Genomic DNA, 15,253 nt, shown 5'->3' with positions numbered 1-15,253 from the left:
ATCTTCTAAAAGGTTGCATCTAAACTAGAAAGCTCCTATTTGTGTCTTCCAATATAATTTTCCCACAGATGACTGACTTAGATTTACTTGGATAATTGCCACTATTGACTAAGTGTGCATTATTAGGTTAAGCAATGTTCTGATTCGTATTGATGGGTCTATAAATGATAAGCAGTCATATCTAAACAAACTCCCACGAACCTGAGAACCAATTTTATAGACTAAGAAGAACCCAAGTCCTTGCAAAAATTAATAACACAAGACGGCCCATGACAGGAATCTGGTGGGCTTGGCTACTTTCTTCACACAGAGGGAAACTCAGGCTGCATGTGGGCTAGCCTGTTGGAGGACACAAGAGCTTTGGGCAAAGGGGCAAGGACTGGGCTCAGACGGGAACTTGGGGTGGAATGCTCACTCACTGCAGTTCAGCCCAGGTGACTAAGCTCAGCTCCTCCACTCACACACTCAGATCTGGATTACCATCTGGTCCGAGAGCCAGCCAGGCCAGTAGGGAAAGAGAGATGGGGGTAATTTTCCTTGTGTCACAATTGATTTTGTGTACTGGGGACTTAACCAGGGTGCTTTTACCACTGCGTTGCATCTCCAGCCCTTTTTATTTATTTTATTTTGAGATAGGGTTTTACTAAGTTGCTAAGATTGGTCTTGAATGTATGATCCTCTTGTCTTAGCCTCCTGAGGTGCTGTGATTACAGGTGTATGCCACTGTGCCCAGAGAACTTGTGTCACAATTTTAAAAGAAAAAAAAAAAGGAATGAGAGGAAAAAAACATTCTCAGATGTTAGAAAAGCTTGCCATCTCCAACGTATACTTCCCCCCATTTTTTTTTTCCTGATGAGAGAATACAAAATGCTTACTTGGCAACTGTTCAAGTTTACTTTGAATTTCAAAGACATTTCCAGTCTAGGAAGGTTCTTCCTCTCACCAATGGGGGTCAACCAAGACCATAACTGGGTCACCTTGCTGAGGGTAGCTCTGCCATCAGATCCTTCAGGGGCTGGGCAGGACATGAAGGCCACTTCAGGGCCACATGTTCCCAAAGAGTACTGAAAGAAGGGGCACTTTGTAAAGGTGTGGGTGGGGCCTCAAACTAGTAAGGACAGTGATGTCCCCAGGCCTGCACCTGACAGGACAGTCTGTAGGAGGATACTATACTGCTGCCAGGCTAGGGAGGGCGGGCTGCAGTGTAAGAGAGGTGTGTGTGGAATAAATACATGGAAGAATATCTAGGTCAAGTACCAAAAAAATTTGGTCAGGTCAAATTTTGCTGCCCAAAGTGATTTTTGGTCTTTAGGACTTTCCTAGACTGCAGAGTGGTAGCGAAGGGATCATCCACCTGTGTGCAAACATAAAGAAAAGCTAGTGCATTGCAGACAGCATTGTGCAATTGTTCAGCTTTTATTGCTGAACATTATTTTTGAAATTTATTCATATTGATGAAAGTGGTTCCAGCTCATTTGTTTCAAATGCTCCTAAGCATTTAATTGGCTGTATATAACAGTTTTCTTTTTCTTGTTGGCTATTGCAGTTTTTAATGAAACCTTTGGCTAATACAAATAATATGTAACAAATATTCTTGAACATGTCTGTTTACACCATATCCAACTGGAGTGGGACAGTTGGAGCAAAGGTCACACAAGGCACTCGTTTGGGTAGCCACTGTCAACTTGATCTGCAAAGCGTATGGTCGTCACACTCCTGCCAGCAACGTACGCTGCCCTCCCTTGCCAACTGGTGCTGCCAACTTGCTGGGCTGGAACGCACGACATTCTTGTTGTATTTACACTTCTTTAACAAGAAGAGAGGCTGAGCACTTCCCATGTTCACTGGCTGTCTGGCTTCTAGTAATTGCCTCTTCAGATCTCTTCTCTGTTTCTCTACGGGGCTCTTTCTTTTCCTTATTAATTGAAGGAAGTTTTCTGTATCCTGGATACAAATCTGTCAGTCACAAGAACTTCAAGCATCTTCTCCCATCCCTTGCTCCTTTTTTAACTGTTGTTCATGGTGTTTTCATTGTACACACGTTTTAGAATTATTCAAAGTAGCAAATTTATTAATCTTTTCCTTCAAGGTTTAAATTTTTGGACCTTGTTTAAGAAATGCTTTTCTATCCTGAGTCACTAAAATTCCATTTTATGAAATTAAAAAGTTTTGATCCCAGTGACTTAGAAGGCTGAGACAGAGGATCACAAGTACAAAGACAGCCTCAGCAACTTAGTGAGGACCTAAGCAACTTAGCGAGACCTTGTCTCAAAACAAAACAAAACAAAACAAAAAAATAAAAAATAAAAAGGGCTGGGGATGTGGTTCAGTGGTAATGCATCCTGGGTTCAATCCCCAGTACCAAAAAAAACAACAAAAAAAAAGCTTTGGTTTAGAGACTTATTTTTCCCCATATAATTACTCAATAAGTCAGGGCCACTGTATATGGATTAGTTCATTCTTTTCTGAATAACTAGTAATTCCTGTTTTGATCTGCACAAGCGTGTCGGTGGTGCTGCTGTGTTGATGCCTGTGTACTGTTCTTTCCTGAGCTGATGACTGTGTGGGAACTAAGGCTGTGGCCACTCTGGCCTTCATCCTGCTGCCAGCAGACAAGAGCGCCTCGCTTAATTTCCCTCCTCCCAACTGCAACAGGGTGGACATTTCCCTGGCTGTGTACACCAAGTACCCGTGTTGGGGGATTCATTTTACCCAACCTATGGCCTTGGTCTTCTGATTTTGGGATAGGCATGAGAGGTGGCCTTTTTGTTAATGAGGAAAGGAGGAGAGGAAAGTATGCTGGCCTGTGCCCGGCTCTGGGCAAACTCTCCTGAAGTTTCAGGCAGGACTGTGCTGGAGGGACGAGGAGACCCAAGGGCAGGCAGGAGTCCGGACAGAGTCCTTACAGGGTATAAGGATGTAGGAGGGACCTAACTTCACTACCCAGAGGGCCAGGGCAGGAGTGTGCTGCTGTGGCTTGAAATTCTAGTTACTTATTTCCTCCACGTGTCTTTGCTGTTTTTACTGCACTGTTTTCCACCTTCCCCTCCTGGTCGTTCTTCTACATTTTTAATGTCAGACATCAGAAATACTTGGTGAAAAAAATTACCCTTTAGAATTTAAAGTGTTCCACATAAAACTTTAGGTTGCATGGAGAAAATGTTATGAAAATCTTGTAATTACTGCATATGACAGCAGAACTCTGAGGATGAAGTTGTCTTGATAGGATAAAAGTGCCTAAATTTAAATAAATATTACTTTTCTAAAACTAGGAAATAAGATATAGACTGTATTTGAAAAACTGAACAATTATACTTTACAACTTCCAAAAAATAAGAAAACTAGTCCAATAAAAATCACTTAAGTAACATGGAAGGTACATGGCTTTTCTCCATTTCAAACTCAAAGGGAATCAACTGTACCTACGATTCCATTAAAGAAACTGAAGTGTCTTCCTCCTCAGGCTGTGACATTCACTCCCCTAGAATGACAGCCCTGGAACATACCGACATCACTGAGGAACACACATTTGGAAGCTCTTTCCTACTCTTAGACAATGGGAATTATTTTAGGACATAATTAAAATACCAGGGCAAGGAAATGATTTTGTAATGAATATAGTTTCCACTTAAATAAGTTCTCCAGTTGGAACCCTCAGTAAAAAATCTGTAACAGCTTTAACAATTTTCAATGTATCAAAAAAATCTGAGCTATTATCTGTATTTACTAATACCAGGAATCATCAAAGAAGGCAGAAAGACTAAGTGTGCTGAGGACATCAGTTCCTTTGGACGCTGGCTCTGTGGCAGTGTTGGAATACTACTATAAAGCGAGGCCATTCCTCAAACGCTCCTCTCTCATCGTTACTATTACTTATGATGGTGGACTATAGCAAGGTTTTGCAGCCCATTTAATAAAGGGAAGAAGAAGCACCACCTTTCACCCATGGAATGGTGTACTTACGTGCCATGGAAATGGCACCGGGGACAGGGGCACATCTGGGCTGTGCAGGGTGCAGGGGGATGGGCAGTGGGAGGGCACTGGTGATGGGGGGATGTCTTTCTGTGCAGAGTGCAGAGGGACAGCCAGTGTGGACAGCACTAGTGACTGGTGACAAGGAGGAGGTCTGGGATTTTTCCTTGGCTAACCACTTTTCTAGGTCTTAGTTTTCTAATCTGCAAAGTCAGAACCTTAGGCCTACATTAATTTTTTAAAAATTGTGAAAAGCAAAACTCATACACTACTCCCCTTCTCCTCCCCTACTGCCCTTTCTGTACTTACTGATGCAGTGCTATGTGCCTGTCAAGGGCCAACCATATTGGACCCTGGAGATCAACTGCTTAGCTGGGTGACAGATGCTTCCTGACTGTCCCAGTGCTAGGCAGATCCTTAGTTCTTACAACCTTACTCTGCCTATGCCCCAGTTCCAGCTCTGGACACTGACACCAGTGACCTGCCATGTTCCACGTAATACAGGAGGACAGACCAGAGTAACTAAGAGCACTCTGCAAAGGTCCAGTGCATTCTCAAAAACAGGCTCTTTTGGCAAGACCCAAAAAAGACCTCTGAGCAAAAGACCAGGGGTCAAAGGAAGAGAATGATTGAGAACGATCCAGACCGAGGTGCAAGAACATGAGAACTGAGCTTTGGAAGGAGGTTTTTCAAGTGCTTCCTCTCCTGGCTCTTGCAGGAGACAAGAGATGTGCCGACAAGAGTACATCAGGAAGTAAAGGCTAGAGCATTGTGTTCAGAGGACAGGGCCCCAGGGAGCCATGTCCTTGCTGACGTTGGCATGGGGGCAGCCTCTGCCTGCTACCGTGTGACCTTGGGTCCATCCTGGGCTGCACTGTCAGAGCTGGAGTTGCAGCCCATGTAGGGCAGCTCCAGGTGACCTGGTCATCGCAACAGATAGCTGGATTCTTCCTGAACCAGGAAAGCTCCCTACAGAGGATGGAGGTCATAGAACTATACATGAAGATGTGTACAAAGGTGTCTGAATCCAAGAGAACCTGCCCATTAGGAAAAAGAGTCATGATACTTTGTTAAATGTTAATGTTAAAGATAAAGAGCTCCTTCCTCCCCATAGCTCTGGTCAGGACTCTGTCTCTCAAGCGTCACTGATTTCTGGCAGAATGGGGACAAGTCATGTACCTAACTTTCAAATCCTGATCTAAAGGTAGAGATGATGAAATGAGAAAAGGAGAGGGCTGGGGCTGGAGCTCAGTTGTAGAGAACTTGACAAGCAGTGATTGAAGCACTGGGTTTGATCCTCAGCACCACATAAAAATAAATAAAAATAAAGGTATCGTGTCCATCTACAATAAAAATATTTTAAAAAAGAAAGATAAAGGACAGGGATTATTTTATTCCAAGATTTTTCAAAAGGTCTCTGTGCAACTAAGTGATTTATGTATCTCTGGTGAACACAAAGCTGGCCACCTCTATGTTGAGACTGAATCTTGAGCTTCTCCCAAATAAACAGAAGACCTCTTTCTCCTTTTCACTTATAAGTTCACAGGATTCACTTCTGATTTAAATGGGTTGCAAAGTTAAATCTTCCATAAATCTCAAAACCTCTCACCTATTATATCCTTAGTAACTGAAACTTGCTTAAAATAGGTGAAGTTTAAGCCAAGTACTGAAGAAAAGTTACAATTAAGAAAGACAAGACAGAGAACTCTTAAAAAAAGTGAAGTGAAGCAGGACATCCCACTCTCCCATTCAAAGGTTGAAATAATGCTCATCTTTCAGGCTGTCCCCCAAATAAAGAGTAGATATTCCAGAGAGTGCACCACTGAACACAGGCAGGGTGAGGACAGGATTGCAAAGCTGAACTTTTGGGCAGCTGCATGGACTTCTTATTCCCAAGTAAAGCAGGTAATTGTTCAAATTCCCTCAATAGAGCCCTTCAGGGACTGTGCTCAGACTCAGGAGCAAGGTGTCCACCACAGGTGACCAGCTGGACAACCTCAGAGTAAGCCTAGAATGCATGAGCATGGCCCTGGGCAGAGGAAACAGGGTTTGAGAGTGTTCATTTACTGCAAGGCTCCCTTGGGAATCCCTAATGAACCATGCACTGCACACACACAATTTTCTTATCCTGGATAATCTTGGAAAGCACACCAACACAACTAAAGTTCTTTTTGATGGAAAGAAACCAACATATGGGCAGTGGTTACCAGTGTTAAGGAATTTCAAAAATCGACTTAAGGAATTCATGACAAAATTGAAAAATGTTTAGGAATCCACCCATTACACAATAACCTACCATTCCAAATGGAGAAAATGAAGTATACTTAAAAGAGCACAAAATCATTTATCTGTTATATAACTAATACAGATAAACATATTAGTTACATTTGATGAGACATTTGATCTAAGAATGTGCTGCTTCAAGTAATTTGATCATTTAAAATAATGGCTTTTAAAGTAACTGGATGTAAAACAACCAGAATATTAATACTATGCTTTTTGCTTCACGGGATCTGTACCTATCCAACAGAATTTTATTGATGTGCAGGTGCTTCTGGTAACATAATCCAAGTAATCAGCTTCTGGGGAAAACAGCAGGACTGCAGGTGGGACAGCACAGAGCATGCTAATCTCAGGCACACTGCTACTCACAATGAGCTGCTTCAGGCCCAGGAAGGACTGCTCCACCGAGCTGGCGTTCAAGACCTGCCTCTTGGCCGCAGCTTTCTCACCCAGGAAGCGAAGCATCAGGTCTTTAACTGCATCTCCCTGCAAAGGGTGTGAGGAAACTAATTAAAAGCCGCTTTTACTCCATGGGCTCACGGAGGAAGCAACAGTGGTTCTAATAAGGAAAACTTCAGTTAACAAGAAGCTAAATTACTGCAACTATATATTTAAATAAAATGAACATTTTTAGAGTTGCTCTTTACCTTGAGGAGGAAATGGTAAATCACCACTATGTGTACCAGGCTTGAGCAAAAGGTGACGCCATGCCAGAAGGGCTTCCTATAATGGGCTCACTGGAGTGTGAGATGACACTACTGGGGACTGAGTACCATGTCACGGTCTGAAAAGAGCTATGCCCAATCCTACCTGTTCTCCACCTGGCCTGCGAATCCAGAAGGCCTCCTGGTCAGAGTGAAGAAGTATCACTGGTGCTGAGGAGGTCCACCTTCTCTTCCATACTAGCCAAGCCAATGGCGAGTGAAGACCTCCTCATGGCCTTCCCCACCAGGCTGGGCTCGCAGGGTGGGAGCACACTTTGAGATGCTCATTTGCCTCTGCCCTCGGGCATTTTCAGAATGTTTCCTAAGTGGAGTCCTTTGATTATGCATATTTGGACATGGCCATAGAACACTGCAGTAAAACCTGAGGGACATTTCAAAGGGAAATCCTGGACGGGCAAGGAGAGGAGGTGTAGAGAAGCACCAGGACTAAGTATGGCCAGAAGTCTTAGCTGGCAAGAAGCCCAGGACTGACCAGAGCAAAGGGACCAGGCAACTCGGGTTCCTAAACCATGTGATCCTCTGCAGCTACAGGAGAAAGGCAGAGCTTGTCTGAGCTGCAAGCTACCAAGTCAAATGATATATGGGGACAAGTAGCCACATCAGGCTTGTGCCTAAAGAACGGTGGCAACACACACACCTCAGTACTGTTTGGGCAGTTGTACTGGCCAAGGGAGAGCTGAGGCCCGCCTGCCTGACATGATGCTTCTAGGAGTCAGCATTAATGACCTCGCTAGAGTGCTGAGCCACTGCTGCAGGCATCACGAGAGGTCGCAGGCAGCCAAGACAAAGAGCAGTGGTGGACAGAACTCTGGATTGACCTTCTCCCTTCTGGAGGCGCTACTGCCTTAGGAGAGCTACCAGTGGCAGGAGAAGCAGGTCTGACTTTCCAAAATGCCCGAGGCAGGCCCAGCCCAACACTGTGCTCGGGCATTTGGCAGGCTGTGGGCTCTGACCCAGAGCACAAAGGCCTTGAGGTCTCCCAGGTGAACTGAACAAAAACATTAAAACGAAGATACCCTCAGAGGGCAAGGACAGGCCCAAATCTCTCCACTCAGCCCAAAGCCAGCTTCCAGCCACAGGAAAGCTAATGCAACACCACAACGGACAACAGGGAGCTCGTGTGAAGCAGGTGGAGAGAAAGTCCACCAGGACATGCTCTGGTGTGGACCTCACCACCCAACCACCTGTCTCTGTGGTGTTGCTGACAGAAGGCCTCTACACTCGGAGTGTGCTGCTCCAGGTTCTGTTTCATCCTTGGTCACCAAAATCAAGACAGGATCACTTGCATTGCAGGTGGGGTAGCAGGTCCACAACCATCTCAAGCTGGGAGGACCACTAACATCTGCTCAAGGGAACCCAGGGTCATTCTCCATGGTCAGACCACGAGTGAGATCCTGGTATTCATATGGGGTCTCTTCCACGTCCCCATCCTCGTCTGGGACAAAGTAGACCTCATAACATTTTGCTGATTTTAAGAAATCCCTCAAGTTCTAGCTGAATCCAGCCCCAGTGTAGCATCATAGCTCTCCAGATCCACAGGGAAGCTTCCTCTCCTCTTTCTGGTGGGTATGAGGGAGGAGGGAACACAGTTCCTTAAACTTGTGTGCCATGGTCACCTCAGTTTAGGAATACACATACACATGGAGAGAGTAAATTATTTTAGCTCTGTATAGTGAGTTCATATTATAGTCTTCCATGGATTAGTCTGAAAATTTACCTACAATTTGTATCACAATTTATTAGAAAATGGGCTTGGAACTTCCTTACAAAATGGAATTGCCTGCTGGTGCAATCATAAAGGTTACTTACCAGCAACGGCTCAAAGCTTCTGAACTACGAAATCAGAGGGCTTTCACGCTAGAAAATTGGTCATGCACCAATTTCTGATCTCACTTCACTTCAGGGACAGAACATCTCAGTTTTGCTGGGGCACACTGTAGCCTGACTAATAACTCTATTTGTGACCTTTCTGGCAGCTGGTATGGCCAAGTGTCTAAGCTCTGAGCAAAGGGACAGAGGGTCATAGGTGGATACACGCTGTCCTTCAGGCAATGCTACTCAAAAGGAACACTGTTGTGTCCCCCTCCTGATGATGAGGAGATGTGACAGGTGGAGGAGCTTCCTGGCCTCTGTTGAGGCATTGGAGTCCCCCCACAGCCACACACCACTGAGCCTCCCCCAGCGACATGACGCCTGTTCTGCTCCAGCCACAGGAACGTGGGCTTTCTTTGTTAGTATAGCTTGGTCTGCAGCTCTACTAATAGATGCATCAAAGCCTTTCAGGTAAGAAAATGAAGCTACAGATGTTCAGCGGATTCACTAGGTTACATAGATGACTGGCAAAGCAAGCAATTGAGATCAATTCATCCAATTCAAGCTTCTTTCTATGTTCATAGATTGCTCGGTGGAATGTCTATGTATTAGGCAATTTCTAGAACACTGGGGAAACTTCTATGGTTCCTAAATATTCATTCTGAAGCCTAAAATTAAGACATTTGATTCCTAGTACTGTATTTAAAGTGGCTAAAAAGAAATTTTATTTTTTAATTAGAAATGTTTGATTGACATGTAAGGTATACAATGTGATGCTCTGATATACGTATGTGTGTACTGACCACCACAGTCAATGCCACCATTGCCACCTGCAGCCATGGCTCATGTGTTTGCTGGGGATATCAGGATACTTAAATCTGCTCTCAAAGAGCTCAAGCAAACAATACTATCAACTAGTCACCATACACATGCATTTGATGTCCTCCTGCTCACCCTGAATAACTCAAGCTTCGAACCCATTGACCAGCAGCTCGTTTCTCCCTCCCTTCCAGCCTTGGAACCCACAACCGCACTCCCAGCTACAAGTTCAATTCTTCTAGATTCCACATATAAGAAGGACTGCAAGCTCAGTTCTTCTCGATTCACATACAAGAAGGACTACATGTTCAGTTCTTCCAGATTCACATACAAGAAGGACTGCAAGTTCAGTTCTTCCAGATTCACATACAAGAAGGACTGCAAGTTCAGTTCTTCCAGATTCAGACACAAGAAAGATTGTAAGTTCAGTTCTTCCAGATTCACACATAAGAAGGACTGCAAGTTCAGTTCTTCCAGATTCACACACAAGAAGGACTGCAAGTTCAGTTCTTCCAGATTCACACACAAGAAGGACTGCAAGGTCAGTTCTTCTAGATTCACACACAAGAAGGACTGCAAGTTCAGTTCTTCCAGATTCACACACAAGAAGGACTGCAAGGTCAGTTCTTCCAGATTCACATACAAGAAGGACTGCAAGGTCAGTTCTTCCAGATTCACATACAAGAAGGACTGCAAGGTCAGTTCTTCCAGATTCACATACAAGAAGGACTGCAAGGTCAGTTCTTCCAGATTCACACACAAGAAGGACTGCAAGTTCAGTTCTTCCAGATTCACACACAAGAAGGACTGCAAGTTCAGTTCTTCCAGATTCACATACAAGAAGGACTGCAAGTTCAGTTCTTCCAGATTCACACACAAGAAGGACTGCAAGTTCAGTTCTTCCAGATTCACACACAAGAAGGACTGCAAGTTCAGTTCTTCCAGATTCACATACAAGAAGGACTACAAGTTCAGTTCTTCTAGATTCACACACAAGAAGGACTGCAAGTTCAGTTCTTCCAGATTCACACACAAGAAGGACTGCAAGTTCAGTTCTTCCAGATTCACACACAAGAAGGACTACAAGTTCAGTTCTTCTAGATTCACACACAAGAAGGACTACAAGTTCAGTTCTTCTAGATTCACACACAAGAAGGACTGCAAGTTCAGTTCTTCTATATTCACACACAAGAAGGACTGCAAGTTCAGTTCTTCCAGATTCACACACAAGAAGGACTGCAAGTTCAGTTCTTCCAGATTCACACACAAGAAGGACTACAAGTTCAGTTCTTCTATATTCACACACAAGAAGGACTGCAAGTTCAGTTCTTCCAGATTCACACACAAGAAAGATTGTGTTCAGTTCTTCCAGATTCACACACAAGAAGGACTGCAAGTTCATTTCTTCCAGATTCACATACAAGAAGGACTGCAAGTTCATTTCTTCTAGATTCACACACAAGAAGGACTGCAAGTTCAGTTCTTCCAGATTCACACACAAGAAGGACTACAAGTTCAGTTCTTCCAGATTCACATACAAGAAGGACTGCGAGTTCAATTCTTCTAAATTCACACACAAGGAGGACTGCAAGTTCATTTCTTCCAGATTCACATACAAGAAGGACTGCAAGTTCAGTTCTTCTATATTCACACACAAGAAGGACTGCAAGTTCAGTTTTTCTAGATTCACACACAAGAAAGACTGCAAGCTCAGTTCTCCAAATTCACACACAAGAACGACTATGGGCAATTGTCTCTCTCTGAGCTGCTTCATTTAGCCTCTTGTCTTCCAGGGCAAATATAGGTTGTCACAAATGATAGGATTTCCTTCTTTTTAAAGACTGGATAACAGGGCTGGGGATGTGGCTCAAGTGGTAGCGCGCTCGCCTGGCATGCGTGCGGCCCGGGTTCGATCCTCAGCACCACATACCAACAAAGATGTTGTGTGCGCCGAGAACTAAAAAATAAATATTAAAAATTCTCTCTCTCTCTCTCTCTCTCCTCTCTCACTCTCTCTTTAAAAAAAAATAAAGACTGGATAACAGTCCATCGTGTGTACACACCACACCTGCTTTATCCACTCCTCCAGAGATGGACACCAGGCTTGACCCTCTGTCTTGGCTATCAGGAATAAGGCTGCACTGGACATGAGGATGCAGGCAGTTCTCGACATACAGATTTCAATTCCTTTGGAAACAGCCAAAAGGCAGGACTGGTGGGTCCTGCCTTTTTGATTTTCTGAAGACCTCGTACACTGCTTTCCATAAGGACACACTACTCTGCATTCCTGTCAACACTCCTATTTCTTGTCTTTTTGGTAACAGTCATTCTCACAGGCATGAGGTGACATCCCTTTGTGGTTTTCATTTGCCCTTCTCTGATGATTAGTGGTGGTTTCTAGTTCTTTAGCCCAAACAAAGTCTTTCTGAGAGAAATAGAATTAGAGATTTATATGGTAGACAGGAATGCTACGTTACATAAGACAGGGCCCAGAACCAAGGAAAAGCGACTCTGAGTTTGGGTACTGGCCGTGTCATGCGCCAGCTGCATCAGGCAATTGCACCTGTGGAAATCAGCTGGGTTCTCTGCTGAGTTACAGTGAGTTACAGTAAGGAAAGTGTCCACTATCAGACTGCTCCCCTGGTCTGGGCTGGCAGGGCTGGGCTCATGCCCTCTTCCTTAGTGATCCCAGCAGAGTGGACGCCTGGGACGCAGCACCCCACTGTGAATGCACCAATTGTGTCACCTTTCTCAAGCAACAGATACTGTCCACACCTCGGAAGCTTTGAGCCCACGGATGGATTGAAGACGACACAGTGTCAGTGACATTCTGGCTTTCTGGAGGCCTCAGGGTTTCCGACATAAGGACTCTGGTGGTCTAAACAAGGAGTCTTGACATAGACCTTGTGGGCTCCTTGAAGGAATCCTGTCAAATCCAAGCTTTGGGAAGGCTGAGGGGAAGGAGAATAGATGGCACCTCCATGTTGAATCTAATTTCAGTTCAACTGAAAGAGCTATTTTTCAACTCAAGAATAACCTACATTTTGGGCAGATGATATTTTTGTTGTTTGATACTTAACTCCCACTGAAGGATTCTGAGCATCCTTGGGCCCATCCCCTATATGTCACATGCTCATTCCAGCCCTCTGTCAACCATAGTGAGCCACCTCTGCACACTTCCAAAGGCATGCTGTTGGGAACCCCCCACTAAGTTGAGTCTTTTCTGGGACAACCTTCAGATTCCTACTGAGGCTCAAGTACAGGGAAGCAAAGCACCAACAACAGAGTTTGAAAAGGGGGAGCTAAAGGTCCAGCCACTGCTGGCACAGGAAGCCACAAGCAGACCTATGAAGACAGGAAAAAGCACACACTAAAGCCGTCCTGGGGTACAGGCCAGGAGGATCCAGGCTTCAGTGAACAAGGATATCAGATCCCACACATCCAAATATCCCCGAAATCAGAGACCGTGATTCATCAGAAAGCTCCTGCAAGTCTCCGAGAGCTCGGACTTGGACTTTTGAGTGATGATGGAATGAGGCAAGACACTGGGACTACAAAGCACGGAATTTCTGCATTTTGCATTGTGAGATGAATGTGGTCCTCGAGGCTCAGATGCAGTTCTAAGGTTTGGATGTAGTTTGAATGTGTTCTCACGGGTTCACATGCTGGAGGCTTGGTCTCCACTGAGGTGATGTTAAGAGGTGGTGAGGCCTCTGAGAGAGGGCCTCTGGGAGGAATCAGATCCATCATGACACTGCCCTCATTAGTTCTCATGGGACCCTGCTTATAAAGAGTAAGACTGTTCCCTCCTTGTTCTCTGGCTTGTCATGTAATCTCTGTGTCTTGCACAGACTCCTTCCATGATGTGATACTGCCAAGGAAAGCTTTTACCAAAACCAGTGCCATGCTGTTTGGACTTTTAGCCTCTAAATTAAACAAAATAAACCTTTTTTTTTTCTTACAAAGGACCCAGAGTCAGGTATTTTGCTATAAGAGTAGAAAACAGACTAATACAATTCTACTAAAATTCCTTCTTCCTCAATCATGTTATATGTAATACAAATAAAATTTCCATGTTTTAAAAGAAGAAATGGATTTGTCATTTACTGGAATTCAAATGTCAGGAACTAACTGATCACACATATAATAAAGCTACTTCAGAGAACCATTATATAATGATCTATCTGCTAGTATTTATTTCTTTGACAAGTAGAATCTTAAACACATTATAGTATTGAGGAACCAACAGAGTTCCTAATTACCTATAGAGAAAAATAACATAGGCTCTCATAATCAGAATCTTAAGAATTATTCAAGAATATGTATTTTTCCACCTTTGAAAGATGTTATGCATATTTCAAAGAAACAGATTCAAAGAGAAGAGACATGAAAACAGAAATATTCCTCATCTTACCTGAATGTTGTCAAACTTCAGGCCTGGCATGGTGAGGTTCTCCTTGTCTATAAACACAGTACTGTACTGCTGGGTTGCTACCGAGATCAGGACATCTTTGGTCCCTTGGCTGGGAATCCATGCATCATTCCTTCGGTCCATCTCGCTCATGCTCAGGGCTGTGGCAAAAGGGTCATCACTCCCTGCGAATACCGCCTGCATCTGTGAAAAAGGGTTTGGAGACTCAGGAATTTCCAGAGAAGCTGTAGAAACACCTGATTCGGATCTTTCCATCCCTGCAGAGTAAGATGGGTCAGCAGAATCCGGGGACTCTTCTCCCACAGGGGTAGCAAGTGAAGAGCCTGCGTTGGGATTACTGACAGAAATGAAAGTAGAAGTGGTGAAGGAATCAAAGAAGTCAGAGGCCAAAGAATTAGTGTTGATTGTATCTCCAAAAAATTTACTCAGGCTTGGACTGGGCTGGACCACCTGAGGGGGGGTCTTAGCTGAGGTCTCACTCGCACTGCTGAAACTCGGAGACTTCACCATCTGAGACTCGAAGCCATCATGCAGAAACAAGTGTGGCTGGGAAGGAGCTGAATTTGACTGGCTAAAAATGGTGCACATGGGCACAGGCTCTTCCTTAGAAGAGGACTGACTAGAAGACATGTCTGACACCTGTTCTTCTGGGTGAGTATTTTCATCCCTGGGCACCAAGTCCTCTGCACCAGTGTTCCCAAGAGTGGACACGCCTTTCACCTCTTCCTGTGTAGAGTCTTCTTTCAAAGATGCTCTGCTATCAGGGGTCATATCTGAAACATCTCTAGGTGTGTCATCTCCATCAATCTCACTGTCGTTACTTAGAATGTCCATTTCTTCTTTTTCTGTGATATTGTCCAGTCTGTGATCAGTGCTGTCTTCTATGGGCTCCACAATATCCTGCAAACAGCCAAGGTCACCCACATCATCTTCGCTGTTATTGGGAGAGTCAGAAATAAGGACACTCTCCATCATGTGCTCATTAAGCTTATCTGCAAAGTTGTTAGAATCTTCTGACACAGTTACATTCTCTTCAGACCCAAACTCATCTCCACCAAGATCAATGGTTTCCTCATGATACAGAAGCTGCCCCTGCTCCTCCTGAGCTGCCTGCTTGGAGATGCTCTTGGCTCCCACCTCTGGAGGAGACTCTTTGGTCATGCTGTGGTCACCATCTTTAGCACTCTCCATGTTGCCTGGGAGAAAGACA

The 15,253-nt window shown here is 44.3% G+C and overlaps 1 protein-coding gene across 1 annotated transcript in view; it reads right to left on the bottom strand.

The window, feature by feature from the left end:
• The window catches only part of Trappc12 (trafficking protein particle complex subunit 12), a 59,808-nt gene that overhangs the window by 42,558 nt on the left and 1,997 nt on the right, over positions 1-15,253 (bottom strand). The window contains exons 2-3 of the mRNA XM_026411224.2: positions 14,026-15,239; positions 6,625-6,741 (exon numbers count right to left, since the gene is read on the bottom strand). Of these exons, the coding sequence (XP_026267009.1) occupies positions 6,625-6,741; positions 14,026-15,234 (1,326 nt within the window). The 5' untranslated portion in view covers positions 15,235-15,239. The remainder of the gene's footprint in view (positions 1-6,624; positions 6,742-14,025; positions 15,240-15,253) is intronic.

The sequence above is a fragment of the Urocitellus parryii genome, chromosome 12 (assembly GCF_045843805.1).
Source record: "Urocitellus parryii isolate mUroPar1 chromosome 12, mUroPar1.hap1, whole genome shotgun sequence".
Lineage (NCBI taxonomy): Eukaryota > Metazoa > Chordata > Mammalia > Rodentia > Sciuridae > Urocitellus > Urocitellus parryii.
Note: the sequence above shows the minus strand (reverse complement) of the source record. Positions and strands in the feature narration are given on the sequence as shown.